Here is a 12,969-nt window from a genome sequence, read left to right as displayed (position 1 = left end):
ATACCAATGGCAAAGAGTCCAACTTCACACCATAAAGTTAGGGGGTTGATTCCCGTTGAGTTAAAATATAGCCCTGTTGGACTGTTGGTAGACGATCTGTAAATACCATTTTAAGTCCTCAGAGGAACCGGTAATCCACCCTAACCTTACACTAGATAAAATCTACCCTTCAGCGGGGGCGAAACGGTAATATTATAAAGGGAGCTCAAAAAATTTTGAAAATTTTAACTAAAAAATTTGAAATTTTCAAACGCCAGCGGGGACGACCGCCCCTGCTAGCCCCTCCCTGGCTCCACCACTACTTAAACCTAAACTTTATGCTTATTACAACACAAGATAAAATAAAACGTAAACTATTGACTACTCCGTAGAAGATAATCAAAATGGACTTGGGTACCGTCCATCCCCTCACTATTCCACCAACCTAGGACCTACCTTTAAATTGGTACGTGACTACTGACTAGTGATCATATAATTCTCACACAATCCAGTCAACATACCAAAATTAAAACAAATTACGAGAATCCAATACTTCTATAAATACACGACACTCTCCACTTACAAATTCCACAGATTCAATCAAATCAAACCAAACAAACAACATTCCATCATTTCAACAGCGAAAATTAGAAATTAAAAATGAGTGGGTCAGGGAAAGTAGTTTGCGTCACAGGCGGGTCGGGTTACATTGCTTCATGGATCATCAAGCTTCTCCTTCAGCGTGGTTATACTGTTAAGGCCACCGTCCGTGACCCTAGTAACTCCTTTTCCCTTCTTTTTTTGCAATTTTAATATTATTTTTTCGAGATTTCCTTATTGTATTATTCGTTTGTGATTCTAATTGTCTTGATCCCGTAATTATAAATCCTGGTTCCGCTACTATTAGTTAGTCATGTAGTACCTCGTAATGGGCGGGTATTTGAGTTGTTTGTCCCCCAATGATTTGTTTTGATTAAAATTACGGAAACAAATAATTGGGACGGAGGGAGTATTTTAATAAAACATTAAACAAATAATTGAGACGGAGGGAATAGTGAACATTGAATTTAGGAAGATAATATTTGTTTTACGCGATTTCGAGTAAATTGAATACTGAAAGTTTGGACTTTTTTGATTGATTAGCCTTTTGAAGTGGATTGAATTTGGAGATATAGGTCGGATCGTTGTTGATGTTCACTGTGCTTGGGGAAATTAGTAATTACTCGTAGAAATTAGTTGTTTGTATGTCGAGAACCGAGGAAAGTTTTATTCATTTCGTCCCAATCATTTGTTTTATTTTTTTTAAAAAAAAAAAATAAAACAAATGATTGGGACGGAGAGAGTAGATCATATTGAGGTTCGTTTGAGCTAAAATAGCTTGCAGGAAATTTGAGTGAGTATAAGGATGTGTTACAGGACTGATCCCATTGCATGGTATGGGACATGAGTCCCACATCGATCAAATGGGGGGTTGATGTGGGATTTATATAGGACAAGGGCCCTACCACCCTTTGAGCTAGCTTTCGGGGTGGGTTCTCCTTTGTCCTATATCAGTGGTATCAGAGCCGACCTTGGAGTGGGTGGCCTGGAAAAGCTAGCCGTGACCCAACGAGAACGTTGGTCCTGAAGGAGGGACGAATGTTACATGACTGATCCCATTGCATGGTATGGGACATGAGTCCCACATCGATCAAATGGAGGGTTGATGTGGGATTTATATAGGACAAGGGCTCTGCCACCCTTTGAGCCAGCTTTTGGGGTGGGTTCTCCTTTGTCCTATATCACGATGGCAACTAGATGAGCTACTGCGGGTTAAGATTAACGTCCTCAACGATTAAATGCATTAACCAAGGGGATGGGGTTACATATCTTTCAGTCATAGCTTTCGCATATTCATCATCCAGATAGCTCCTAATCTGCTGCTATCCATCAAAAGGACCATTCCCATGTTGTCCGAGGTCTGCCTCTCCGATTTTCATGTAGTGTAGGGTTAGTTAGTATAGAATTTTTAAGTTTTAACAACTCATTCTGAGGAGCGAGAGTGGGTTTTCATGTAATGTACTTCACTTGCTACTGGCCTCATGATAGTTAGCAGACGATTAGGAGATCTTATTAATATGTGTTTCATAATCTCCTAATAATAGTCGATAGTCCCTGGTTGACGGCACATGGTGAAAAGACCTGACTACTCCACTTGATTTGTTGTTTAGGCAACGTGATTCTCTCCATGAAGCTCGTATTTGGTTCTTCCTCTTACCCTTTGTCTGGTTAGGGGAATTTGGAGGGAAAGGGAGGGGAGGTATTTGGAAGGAAGTAATTTCCTTTGTTCGGTTAGCATTATGATGGTAGAAGGATTTTGAGGAGAGGGAACAGGAACCCCTGCTGTCAAAGAAGCGTAGTCAAACTAGAGAACCGAGTTAGGAAACCCAAGAGGGAACAGCAAGTCTTTTACGTTGGTAGTTAAGCTAATCTTGCATACCATTGGCTCTGGTATTAAGTTATTACTACTATTAAACATAAAAAGTCCTCATGTTTGCTTCAAAATAACTAATTCAAATATCAAGCTGGTTAAAGGGTTCAGGGTTACTTTTGAAATTCACGAAACTTAGTTTCATAATCTTACAAGAGTTTGTATTTCTTCTTTTACTTTTGGACTCCCCTTTTTAATCCGGAAAATGAATATGAGATAATGAACAATGTGGTCAATTAGATTGTCTGCTATATATGGGGGCTTATGATATGAGATGCATGATATGAGATGCAGGAACTGCGAACAGAAGTTTATGCAAACCATTGGTTATTCGTGGATGTGAGTATTACTATTTAGTAGGTCTATTGTTATGTTAAGCATGCATCACAAATTACTTTAAGTCGTGGGCTTTGAATCCTTTGATTAGTGTTACTGGTTAGGACTTAGGAGGAGAAAGTATAAACAAAAATAAACAAATAATTGGGACGGAGGGAATAGTGAACATTGAATTTGGGAATCTGGTCTTTGTTTTACGCGATTTGGAGTAAAATGAATACTGAAGGTTTGGACTTTTTGATGGATTAGCCTTTTGAAGTGGATTGAATTTGGAAATATATATAGGTTGGATAGCTGTTGATGTTCACTGTGCTTGGGGAAATTAGAGATAGTAATTGTTTGTATGTCGAGAACCGAGGAAAGTTGTGCTCCCTTCGTCCCAATCATTTCTTTACTTTTTTGATTATTTATGAGAAGTAATTTACTCAAAGATAAACAAATGATTGGGACAAAGGGAGTATAGCAAATATTGAGATCCGCTTAAGCTAAAATAGCTTGTCCGAAATTTGAGTGAATATAATGATTGCAAGTTTGCAACTAGATGAGCTACTGCAGGTTAAGATTAACGTCCTCAACGATTAAATTTATTAACCAAGGTGAGGGTGTCACATATATTTCAGTCATAGCTTTCGCAAATATTCATCTTCCAGACAGCTCCTAATCTGCTAATATCCATCAAAACGACCACTTCCGTGTGTCCGAGGTCCACCTCTCCGATTTTCATGTAATGTAGGTGAGTTAGTATAGTAACTTTAAGTTTTAACAACCCATTCCGAGGAGCGAGAATGGGTTTCCGTGTAATGTACTTTACTTGCTACTGGCCTCATGATAGTTAGCAGAAGATTAGGAGATCTTATTAATATATGTTTAGCCAACGCGAAAAGATTCTGACCTAGCCTAAATGAGTGCCAAGAGGTACACAGATCATTCCACTTGATTTGTTGTTTAGCCAGCGCGAGGCTCTCCACGAAGCTCGTGTTTAGTTTTTCCTCTTACCCTTGGTTTGGATAGGGGAATTTTGAGGGAAAGGGATGGGAGGTATTTGGAAGGAAGTAATTTCCTTTGTTCGGTTAGGATTTTGAGGAGAGGGAGCTGAACCCCTGCCCTCAAAGAAGCATAGTCAAACTAGGGAGAAAACTCAATGAACAGGAAATCCGAGAGGCACAGCAAGTCTTTAAGTTAATATTAGCTAATCTTGCATACCGTTGGCTCTGGTACTAAACTACTACTAATTAACTATTAAATGATGAAAAGTCCTCATATTTGCTTCAAAATATTTAATTCAAATATCAAGTTGATAAAGAGTTCAGAGATACTTTTGAAATTTACGAAACTTAGTTTCATTCTCATACAATAGTTTGTATTTCTTCTTTAACTTTTGGACTCCCCTTTTTAATCCGGAAAATGAATATGAGCTAATGAACGTTGTGGTCAATTAGACTGTCTGGTATATATGGGGGCTTATGATATGAGATGCAGGAACTGCGAGCAGAAGTTTATGCAAACCATTGGTTATTCGTGGATGTGAGTATTACTATTTAGTAGGTCCATTGTTATGTTAAACATGCATCGCCAATTACTTCAAGTATTGGGCTTTGATTAGTATTATTGGTCAGGACGTAGGAGGAGAAAGTATGAATGAAATCCCCTTTTCCCCCATGAATTTTCAGCTTATTTACTAGTCATTTTACTATGTGTGTTATACACATAAGCAAGGAAGTTACGAAATAGAAAATGTTTTATGTATTCTTTTCTTAGCCATTTTAGCAAGAGTTTATCTTATTACTTTCTCCACTACCTACTGCAGATGATCCAAAGAAAGTAGAGCATTTGAGTTCTCTTGATGGAGCTAAAGAGAGACTTCAGTTGTTTCCTGCTAATCTTTTGGAGGAGGGTTCTTTTGATCAGGCAGTGGAGGGATGCGAATGCGTTTTCCACACAGCATCTCCCTTCTACCATGCTGTTACAGATCCACAGGTTAACCTATATTTTATTTCCGGTTACTTTCATATTTTCTTTTCTGGAAGGCGGTAAGGGGAGGGGGGTATTATATTGATAGAATTGTATTACTCTTATTTCTAGACCTTTTTCTTGTTTTTTCTACGATGAATTTGTCGACATCTTCTGTCTACTGAAGCTGGTAAAGAGTACGGAGTACAAATGAACAACAGTCATATTCACTTGGTTTTTTCTTTTCCCCTTTACTATGGCTTTCCAATTCCCCTATATGGCGACCCCATCCCTCATTTAGTCCTTTTACCAATTCAACTTATATGTGGACATGTGGTCGTGAACTCTTTTTATTGGTTTACACTTCTAAAGAAGACCATGACACAATTTTCAATAGATTCTCAAAATCATGCACTTCACTTCTGTAATCTGGAAAACACATTTCTTTTACGCTACAGACTGAGTTTAATGCTCAAAGTTTGTCTTTGTTAATAACTGTTAACAAGTCGTGCTCGAGTCTGTTGCTTTTCCCCCTTTGATCGAGGCTAATGTGTGTATGTATATACGTAGCTTTAAGATAATGTTAGCGGTATATGTAATGTGTTCGTGTAGAGATATCTGATGTCAAGATCATGATGTGAACTACAACGGTTTTCTAGGTGGGAAAATGTTAAACTGATTTGCCCCATTACTTCCCCCTTGTATCAGGCAGAACTAATTGATCCTGCTGTGAAGGGAACACTTAATGTCCTCAATTCTTGTGCGAAAGTTCCAACGATTAAGAGAGTTGTTCTAACATCTTCAATGGCAGCAGTTGCATACAATGGCAAACCTCGAACCCCTGAAGTGGTTGTTGATGAAACTTGGTTTTCAAATCCAGATCTGTGTAGGGAATCACAGGTACGTATTGTGCTTGTACTAGATATCCGTCTTTCATTGACGATAATTCATTAATTCGTAGAATCTAGAAGCATTTTGGTGTTATAGCCTATAAGCCTATAGTTAGGACTTACTTCTGTTTAGTTTGTTAAAGCTTTCCGTCATTTATCTGACATCTGAAATAAGACATTTAAACAGTTTTCTTAATAGGATTGAAATCATTGATCATCTTGATTGCTCACCGTTTGAAGTGAACGAACTATGCAGTTGTATTTCTTGGTGTTCTTGTTAACAGGTCCTAGTGCCCCTTGATAATTTTGTTTAGTAATACATCAAGAGTTTTGGAAGTACATGCTGTACATCTGAAAATAGCATATTTGCTTTTAATTGGCGCTCCCCCCATTGCCTTCAATCGCTGAAGTTCTCGACAATAATTTCATTTTTGGGTCATACAATAAAGTCTCTCAATTTCACCACTAGGGTAAGGTTACATACACCCAGTTCTCCTTACTCACAATGTCAGAGGTCCTAGTGCTCCATATCTGGGATGGCCTTGCTGAGGCGTAAGCTAGTAAGCCATATTATCATTATTATCTTGTATAATAATTAGCCTAGCTTTTTGTTATCATAACCAAATTGTGATCCCCGGTCATTTATAGCAAGCATCGACACGTTTCATTTCAATGGAGCCAAAGCGTCACTAAGAGGCAAAGAGCATTGGTTAAAATTTTATATTTTTGTTCTAACATAGAGGCAAGGCTTCGTACATTTGATACCCCCTAACCCCACCCTTCTATTTGCGAGATTTAGCGAGGCACTATTGAGCATTGACTAAAACTTACTGTGCTGTGTGGGTGCCTACAGATGTGGTATGTCCTTTCTAAAACTTTGGCCGAGGATGCTGCCTGGAAATTTGTTAAAGAGAAGGGTATTGATATGGTGACGATAAACCCAGCAATGGTCATTGGACCATTGTTACAGCCAACTCTCAACACAAGTGCTGCTGCTGTAGCCAAATTGTTTGGTAAGCATCAATTTAACTGTAATTTCCGTCTTTCGCCTTAGACTTGGGATATATGCATAACCGATTCCTCTGCCTTTCTTCTTTCAATCTATGCAGGGGCAGAAACATATATGAATGCAAGCTTTGGTTGGGTACATGTAAAGGATGTGGCCATGGCCCACATTCTGGCGTTTGAGGTTCCTTCCGCCAATGGGAGGTACTGTTTAGTCGAATCTGTGGCCCACTTTTCAGAGGTTGTGAAGATGCTAAAAGAGCTGTACCCTAATGCCGCGCTTCCTGATAAGTAAGTTTTTCTTTGGGAATATCTTTGGTTCAGTTCGGCTTAGATGAGTAAACATGACAAAATAACCTCGACTGTACCCGAACAAACTATCCCACACGGCTACACGAGTATATGGCCCAAAACCCAAGTACTTGTAGACCCGAATTTTGTTGGCCATGTGCTGACAGCAATCCCTAATTATTCGATAATAATACAACCAAGCACGAAATAACCCAACTCAGACGCAAATTGACCCTACTCGTACCCGACCCAAGTACTACAGACTACAGAGTTGCTTTTCAATAATTTACTGACCCTCGAAACATTTTGCAGGAGTGCAGATGACAAACCATTGGTGCCACCATACCAGGTTTCGAAAGAAAAAACAAGAAGTCTGGGCATCGATTACATTCCACTGAAAGTATGCTTCAAGGAGACCGTTGAAAGCCTCAAGGAGAAAGGTTTTGTGACCCTCTGAGTCTTCAGTCTTGACATCGAATGAGCAGCCGCTGATTAAAAGGGCGTTCGTGAATAAGTATTTTGGTATTTAAGAGACGTACCTAACGATGTTGGTGATATGTACTGGCTTCGGTCTGGTTTTGTTCTTAGATTGTATCAAATCTTACGGTTTATCCATTATTGGTAGATAATGGTCGATGCATACTATCCATCTACGATAATTGATGCATGCTATTAGCTTCTTATGAGTTATGACTTACCATTCGCAACTCTGTGTGTTTTGAGTTTCGATTATGGGTGAGAGTAGCTAATCAGTTACTCGAACGATTGTAATCGCTGGTTGCCTAGGCTTGACTCGGCCCAAAAAGTGCAATTTGAACGAGACATGAACCTGAACTGATTCAATCTCAGACAGTCCTTAGAAATGAACAGTAGAAATGTCGCCGAGATAACTTCTAATAAAACCATGGATTCATTTTAGAAGTTATCTGAAATACATTCGAAATACTACCAGCTTAGAATACTCTTTGGACGGCGGGGGCCTCCATAGAACATAAGGCGGCCCCAGTAATCGCCCTGAGAACCAGCATCCAACACTGTGTAGACCTTAGGACAGTTAGAAAACACTTCTGTTTCGTCAGGTTGGACAAATTTAAAATCTTCTTTCAACACGGTCACGTCCCGGAAAAAGGACGCAACACGGGTATCATAGACGGCATTGTATCCACTCCCCATTTCAGGCGGGGAATCGGGTACTATTCCATAGTATACTTCTCCCGCCCATTCAACTTGTGTTGCGTACTCAGCCATCGATGAGAACAGGTTTTTCGGCCAGTAACCAATTGAGAATTTGTCCTGCCCCTCGGTTAAAATTATCCACCAATTCCCGTCTGCTCGGTCCTACATTAGTATAATTATTGTGAAGCATTAGCAATTTAGCACCAGATAATATGATGTAGGTTTTTTTTATCCGTACTCTTAGGGCACACGTTAGAAAAACTGTTGTTTGTTTATATAGTCCGACATACCTTCTCAATAGTCAAGTTCCAGGTTGATTTCTCGCCTCGAATTTGGGAATAGGTATTTGGAATGATTCCCAGTCGCATCCTCGTGTCGACCTCCACAAATCTACCGCAATGGGTGTTAATACACCCTTTTCCTCCGACCTAATGAACCAGGTTAATACTAATTCATACAAACCTGTAAATTTCACGGGTAATAAAACTAGTTGATACTTAAACACGTTAAACAAATCAAGTTTACCGTAAACTTAGAATAAAGATGTGCTTCATAATCCTTGAAAACTTCCGGATTGACCTGTGTAAACAACAACAAAATGTATCAAAATTCAAAGAAAAAAAATCGAAAATCCCGAAAAAATAGAGGAGCTGGACTTGAAAAGGGTATAGCTAAACCATGTAACCAACTTCAATGCTCTCTTCCCCATTTGTTAACTTGATTCGAGTCGACGAAGATTGGGTGCTTAGAACCTTTGGTTTGTAGAAGGAAAGCGAAGCTCTTGTTCCATAGAATTTCTTGGCTCTACCGTCTTTGGTTCGCACTCCGGCAAGCTGTTCATAATGAACAACAACCGTAGCCTTTTATTAATCTTATCTTATTTTCTTATATTGAAAGGCTACGGTTATACCAAAAACCGTAGCCTTTCTATTAGAGTAACATAATGAGTAACTGAAAACCGAGTACTTACGCATTGTTTTGTCGTTCTCATCGTAGTTGCGACACCTTGAGAACATAATGAGCATATAATTGTTGCTACAATGCTTGTTGAACAGAGTAGTATTACAAAGGTTGCGGTGATCTTGATCGCCATTCCGTCAAATGTATAATTCAAACAATGTGACAAATTTAAAGATTAGAAGTACAAGTTTATTGTCAAGTATAGTATATTGCATTAAATAAATCTTAAGAAATTTTAATGGTGAAAGTGATATATGATAAGTTGAGGTGATGGAGCAAGGTAAGCAAAGGTTGAGGGAAATGTTATTAGTTTAGTAATTGTTATTAAGTGGGGTTATTGCTAATAAATTATTTCTCTAAGGGACTACGGAGTACTCCTCTGTCCCTGTTAATAGTTTACACTTGTTTATTTTTCCTTCATAAAATAAAGCAAACGTAACTATTCATGGGAACGGAGGGACAACTAGTAAACAATCTCAACAGTCCATTTTCGTGTATTATTTCGTGTTTAATTACTTTTCTTACAGATATATAATTCTTGATCATAAAAACAAAATTAAGTATTGTAGTATATTACATGAAATGACACAAAATGAAACACGAAAATAAGGAAAAGAATTCCCCGTCCCTCACTTCCTAATAGATGACAATATGACATTGAACCTTATTAAAACTACTGATAGCCATAAAGCCCGTAATTCATAACAATTGATTTCTCTTAAGACGAGTATATCCGTATTGAAATTAAACGAATTAAATAGCAATCCAATTTAATAGATTTCACAAAACCTTTTTTTTAGTCCATAGACTTATATTTTGTCTCTTCTACCTCAAGTTTTGTACACTTAAATTTTTGCTATCTGGGCCACTAATTAGAACCATACTTTTTTTTTTTTGCAATAAATTAGGACCATACTTAAACACAAGCAATTTATGTGGCACAAGTTTCTTTTGGATGACAATGGAATCCGTAGCCATTATCTTTGCTGCGCACTAGGTAATCTATGTGGCAGGAGTTACTAATGTACTTCGTATAACCAATTGAATTACCACTTAATTATCTACGCTCTTTTTGTCGTGAAAAAAATACGAGTATTAAATAAAGCTAAATGAATAACCGAAACAAACAAACTATCATACAAGATAATCAGTCTTATTTTAATTTCTTCATTCCCAAAGCATAGTTTTTACATCTAAATTCACCATCCCATCGTCCAACTTACAAAAATCGGCAACTCTCCTAGAACACCGTCCTATGCTTACCAATTTTATTTCGATAACTTGGTACTTTATCATGATAACGATACTACAGTAGTACTGTACAGTCTGGTCTGTACCAGTACGATCAGCGTAATTTTGATAAAGATCGACAATTCTGAAAACAACCGGTATCTGATAGAAGAATATGTCGAAGAAATGTATTACCGTGGCCTAACATGCCCACTGAGAACAATATAGGGTGTTTTCGACTGCGACAGAGCCTCTCGCATTCTATCAACAGACTGTGGAAGTACATTTGATGAAGTCATTTGCTTCAACTTTAGTTCATCCTGGTATTGTTTTATCCATCTTTCTCGCTTCCGTTTGCCAGGTCCTTTTCCATGAAACTTGTGACAAAGTGCGCGGTAGGCTTCCTTTGGTGTCATCTGCAGAAGAAACAGAAAGCACATTAATTCTTCTGGACTAGACCAAAATCAGTGAAATATCTCTGAAAAATCCGAAATTGACAGGAAATGAATACTTACCTCTCTTCCAAACTCGTCCCGCCTCACCAAATTTATCTCCTTAGGTCCGTCGTCACCATGACTACCAACCAATGTGCTTCTGCCAGGCTGTTCGACTGTTTCTTTAAGCGTTCCTCGGTCTTTAAGCAGTTTAAGAGCACCAGACAATCCTTTTCCTGCAGGAGCTTCATAAATATTATCATCTCGAACGATTTCCTCTTTATTTTCAGTCTTGAAGGGTTCATCTGTCCAACCACCAGTTTCGTCCTTTATTTCCTCGGAAGCTTCTAATGCTTCATCTTCCTCAGAACGAAGACCCCAGACGAACTCTTCCATTTCAGTGAAGACAACTTTGTTATCCAAAGCGTTCCCAGAAGTCGAGTTTTGTGCATCAGCTGACTGAGTGCTGACAGCTGCTGCTGCTGCAAGGCGTGCAACGGCGTCTAATTCATCTTGTTTCTTTAAAGCTAGTTTTCTAGCTCTTTCCAAGGACTTTTGTAGATCCTCATCATCCTCGGCAAAAAAATCAGTATCATCCTCTTCCTTGACAGACGAAAGAGTTTGCTCTAGACGAAGTGCCCTAGATGCCTCAAGGCCATCAAAGTCAAGTTTCTCCCTTTTCCGTAGAGACATCTTTTTCTTAGGTTTCTTGAACTGAAGCATTTCTTCAGGAGTATAGCATTCTGATGATATCCGTACAGACGAATTCAAATCCTCGACTTGATTATGATGAGAAGGGATCTGACACTTTCTGCAAATCTCTGCCAAGATCCTACACCTTTGCCTCGCTTTCTGCGACTCTAAATCAACCTTCTCCTCAAGTTTTCGACTCTTATTGACCACCCGTGACAGAATCTCAGATGCTCCTTCAAATTTTCGTTTCATTCCTCCTCCTTCTTTCAGTTCTGACACTCGCTCCTTGATTTCCTTTCCCGGTTCATCTTGAACAGAAGTCTCTCCTCTCGTCTTTTCTTTTTCCTTTTTCCTATCTCTATCTTTTCTCGTACTACCATCTCTCCCCTTCTGCTGACCTCGATTCCTCTCGTGCTCATCTTCACAATCTCTGGCGTAACCTTCCCCTCTTCGCTTATCGCTGTAAGAATCCCTCTCCCTAGAATCCTTACCTTCCCTCCTCCGACTTGTGTTCTTACCCTTACTTCTCTGTTTGCCTTCATATTTAATCTGTTCTCTACCATATCCCTCCGAATCATCTCCTTTCACGGACTTTCTCAACCAAGAATCACCGCGACAATTCTCCTCACTCCGTCCACGCCTGAACTCAGACAAGTCAGTATCCATGGAAATATTGAGCAAGCAGAACAACAATGATTGAGACAGAAAATTATGACAGGCTGATCTTCGTTTACCTTTGATTAAAATATCTCCATTTACCTTTGATTAAAATATCCTAATTCCAACCTGAAAGGTGTAAAGATACTCAAATAAACATGACAGGCTGATCTACTAATCATTCGTTTACTTTTAATTAAAATATCGCTCACAAGAAATAAAAAAGGTAAATCAACGATTGGGACAGAAAATTATGTTATCGTCTTGGGTTAAATGGAGGTAGTAAAAAGCTTCCGTAAAATCTCCTCTAGACCGTGGTATGGCGCGACTACCGAAAAACTGAGCATGATAAAAAAAAAAGTGATGACTTTTTTTTTACCTAATCACAATATCATGCAATTCAAATTAATTCTACATCTACCTTTTAGAAAACAATAATTTGAACATAAAAAACAAACTAATTAAATTAAACATTAACAAAGATTAAATTTTGTGGGAGTTTTTACCAACATAGATCTAATAACAACATAAATTGCCACAAAGAATTATTAAAGAACATCAAAATTGAACTAAATTGAAAGTTAGGGTTCGTACCTTTTGTAGTGGTGTTGGTTGAAGACAGTTTGAAAGAGAGAATATTTTGGGAAATAAATTGAAAGTTTTGGTTTATATAGGGCGCATTAGACCGCCTTATTTATGTTTTTTTGGGCTTTTTGGCATGAATGTATTGGGCCAAGTGTGTCGACACAAAGTCGGATTTTTTAAAAATTAATTTGGGTCGACTTAGAAAAATTGGTTGAATAGAAATTCACGTAATATAGATTTTGGTTATTTAGATTCGGGAATAATCGTCGTGTTTTATAAAAAAAAAATATAGAGGTGACTAATAGTACGATGG

General features: G+C 38.4%; 3 protein-coding genes across 4 annotated transcripts; 1 reads left to right on the top strand and 2 right to left on the bottom strand.

Moving 5' to 3' along the window:
• Positions 1-492: 492 nt before the first annotated feature.
• Positions 493-7,628, top strand: LOC141619368 (phenylacetaldehyde reductase-like). 2 transcript variants are annotated; one of them, XM_074436388.1, is made up of 7 exons: positions 493-564; positions 602-757; positions 4,593-4,762; positions 5,444-5,635; positions 6,479-6,638; positions 6,735-6,921; positions 7,234-7,628. In XM_074436388.1, exons 2-7 carry the CDS (start codon positions 640-642, stop codon positions 7,376-7,378), a joined length of 972 nt encoding a protein of 323 aa, XP_074292489.1. In that variant the 5' UTR covers positions 493-564; positions 602-639; the 3' UTR covers positions 7,379-7,628. The 2 variants fall into 2 exon arrangements, with proteins under 2 accessions (XP_074292489.1, XP_074292490.1); XM_074436389.1 differs by lacking the exon at positions 493-564 and having other exon boundaries at positions 601-757.
• A 128-nt stretch (positions 7,629-7,756) lies between these two features.
• Positions 7,757-9,388, bottom strand: LOC141619369 (protein neprosin-like). Its single transcript, XM_074436390.1, has 5 exons — positions 9,068-9,388; positions 8,775-8,930; positions 8,623-8,676; positions 8,388-8,525; positions 7,757-8,259 (listed from the first exon to the last, which is right to left on the bottom strand). Exons 1-5 carry the CDS (start codon positions 9,188-9,190, stop codon positions 7,867-7,869), a joined length of 864 nt encoding a protein of 287 aa, XP_074292491.1. The 5' UTR covers positions 9,191-9,388; the 3' UTR covers positions 7,757-7,866.
• Positions 9,389-9,941: 553 nt separating this feature from the next.
• On the bottom strand, positions 9,942-12,169 carry LOC141622639 (SART-1 family protein DOT2-like). Its single transcript, XM_074438652.1, has 2 exons — positions 10,803-12,169; positions 9,942-10,703 (listed from the first exon to the last, which is right to left on the bottom strand). Exons 1-2 carry the CDS (start codon positions 12,078-12,080, stop codon positions 10,479-10,481), a joined length of 1,503 nt encoding a protein of 500 aa, XP_074294753.1. The 5' UTR covers positions 12,081-12,169; the 3' UTR covers positions 9,942-10,478.
• Positions 12,170-12,969: the final 800 nt, after the last annotated feature.

Source organism: Silene latifolia, chromosome X (genome assembly GCF_048544455.1).
Source record: "Silene latifolia isolate original U9 population chromosome X, ASM4854445v1, whole genome shotgun sequence".
NCBI lineage: Eukaryota > Viridiplantae > Streptophyta > Magnoliopsida > Caryophyllales > Caryophyllaceae > Silene > Silene latifolia.
The sequence above is the reverse complement of the archived record's forward strand: the minus strand, read 5'-3'. Positions and strand labels throughout refer to the sequence as shown.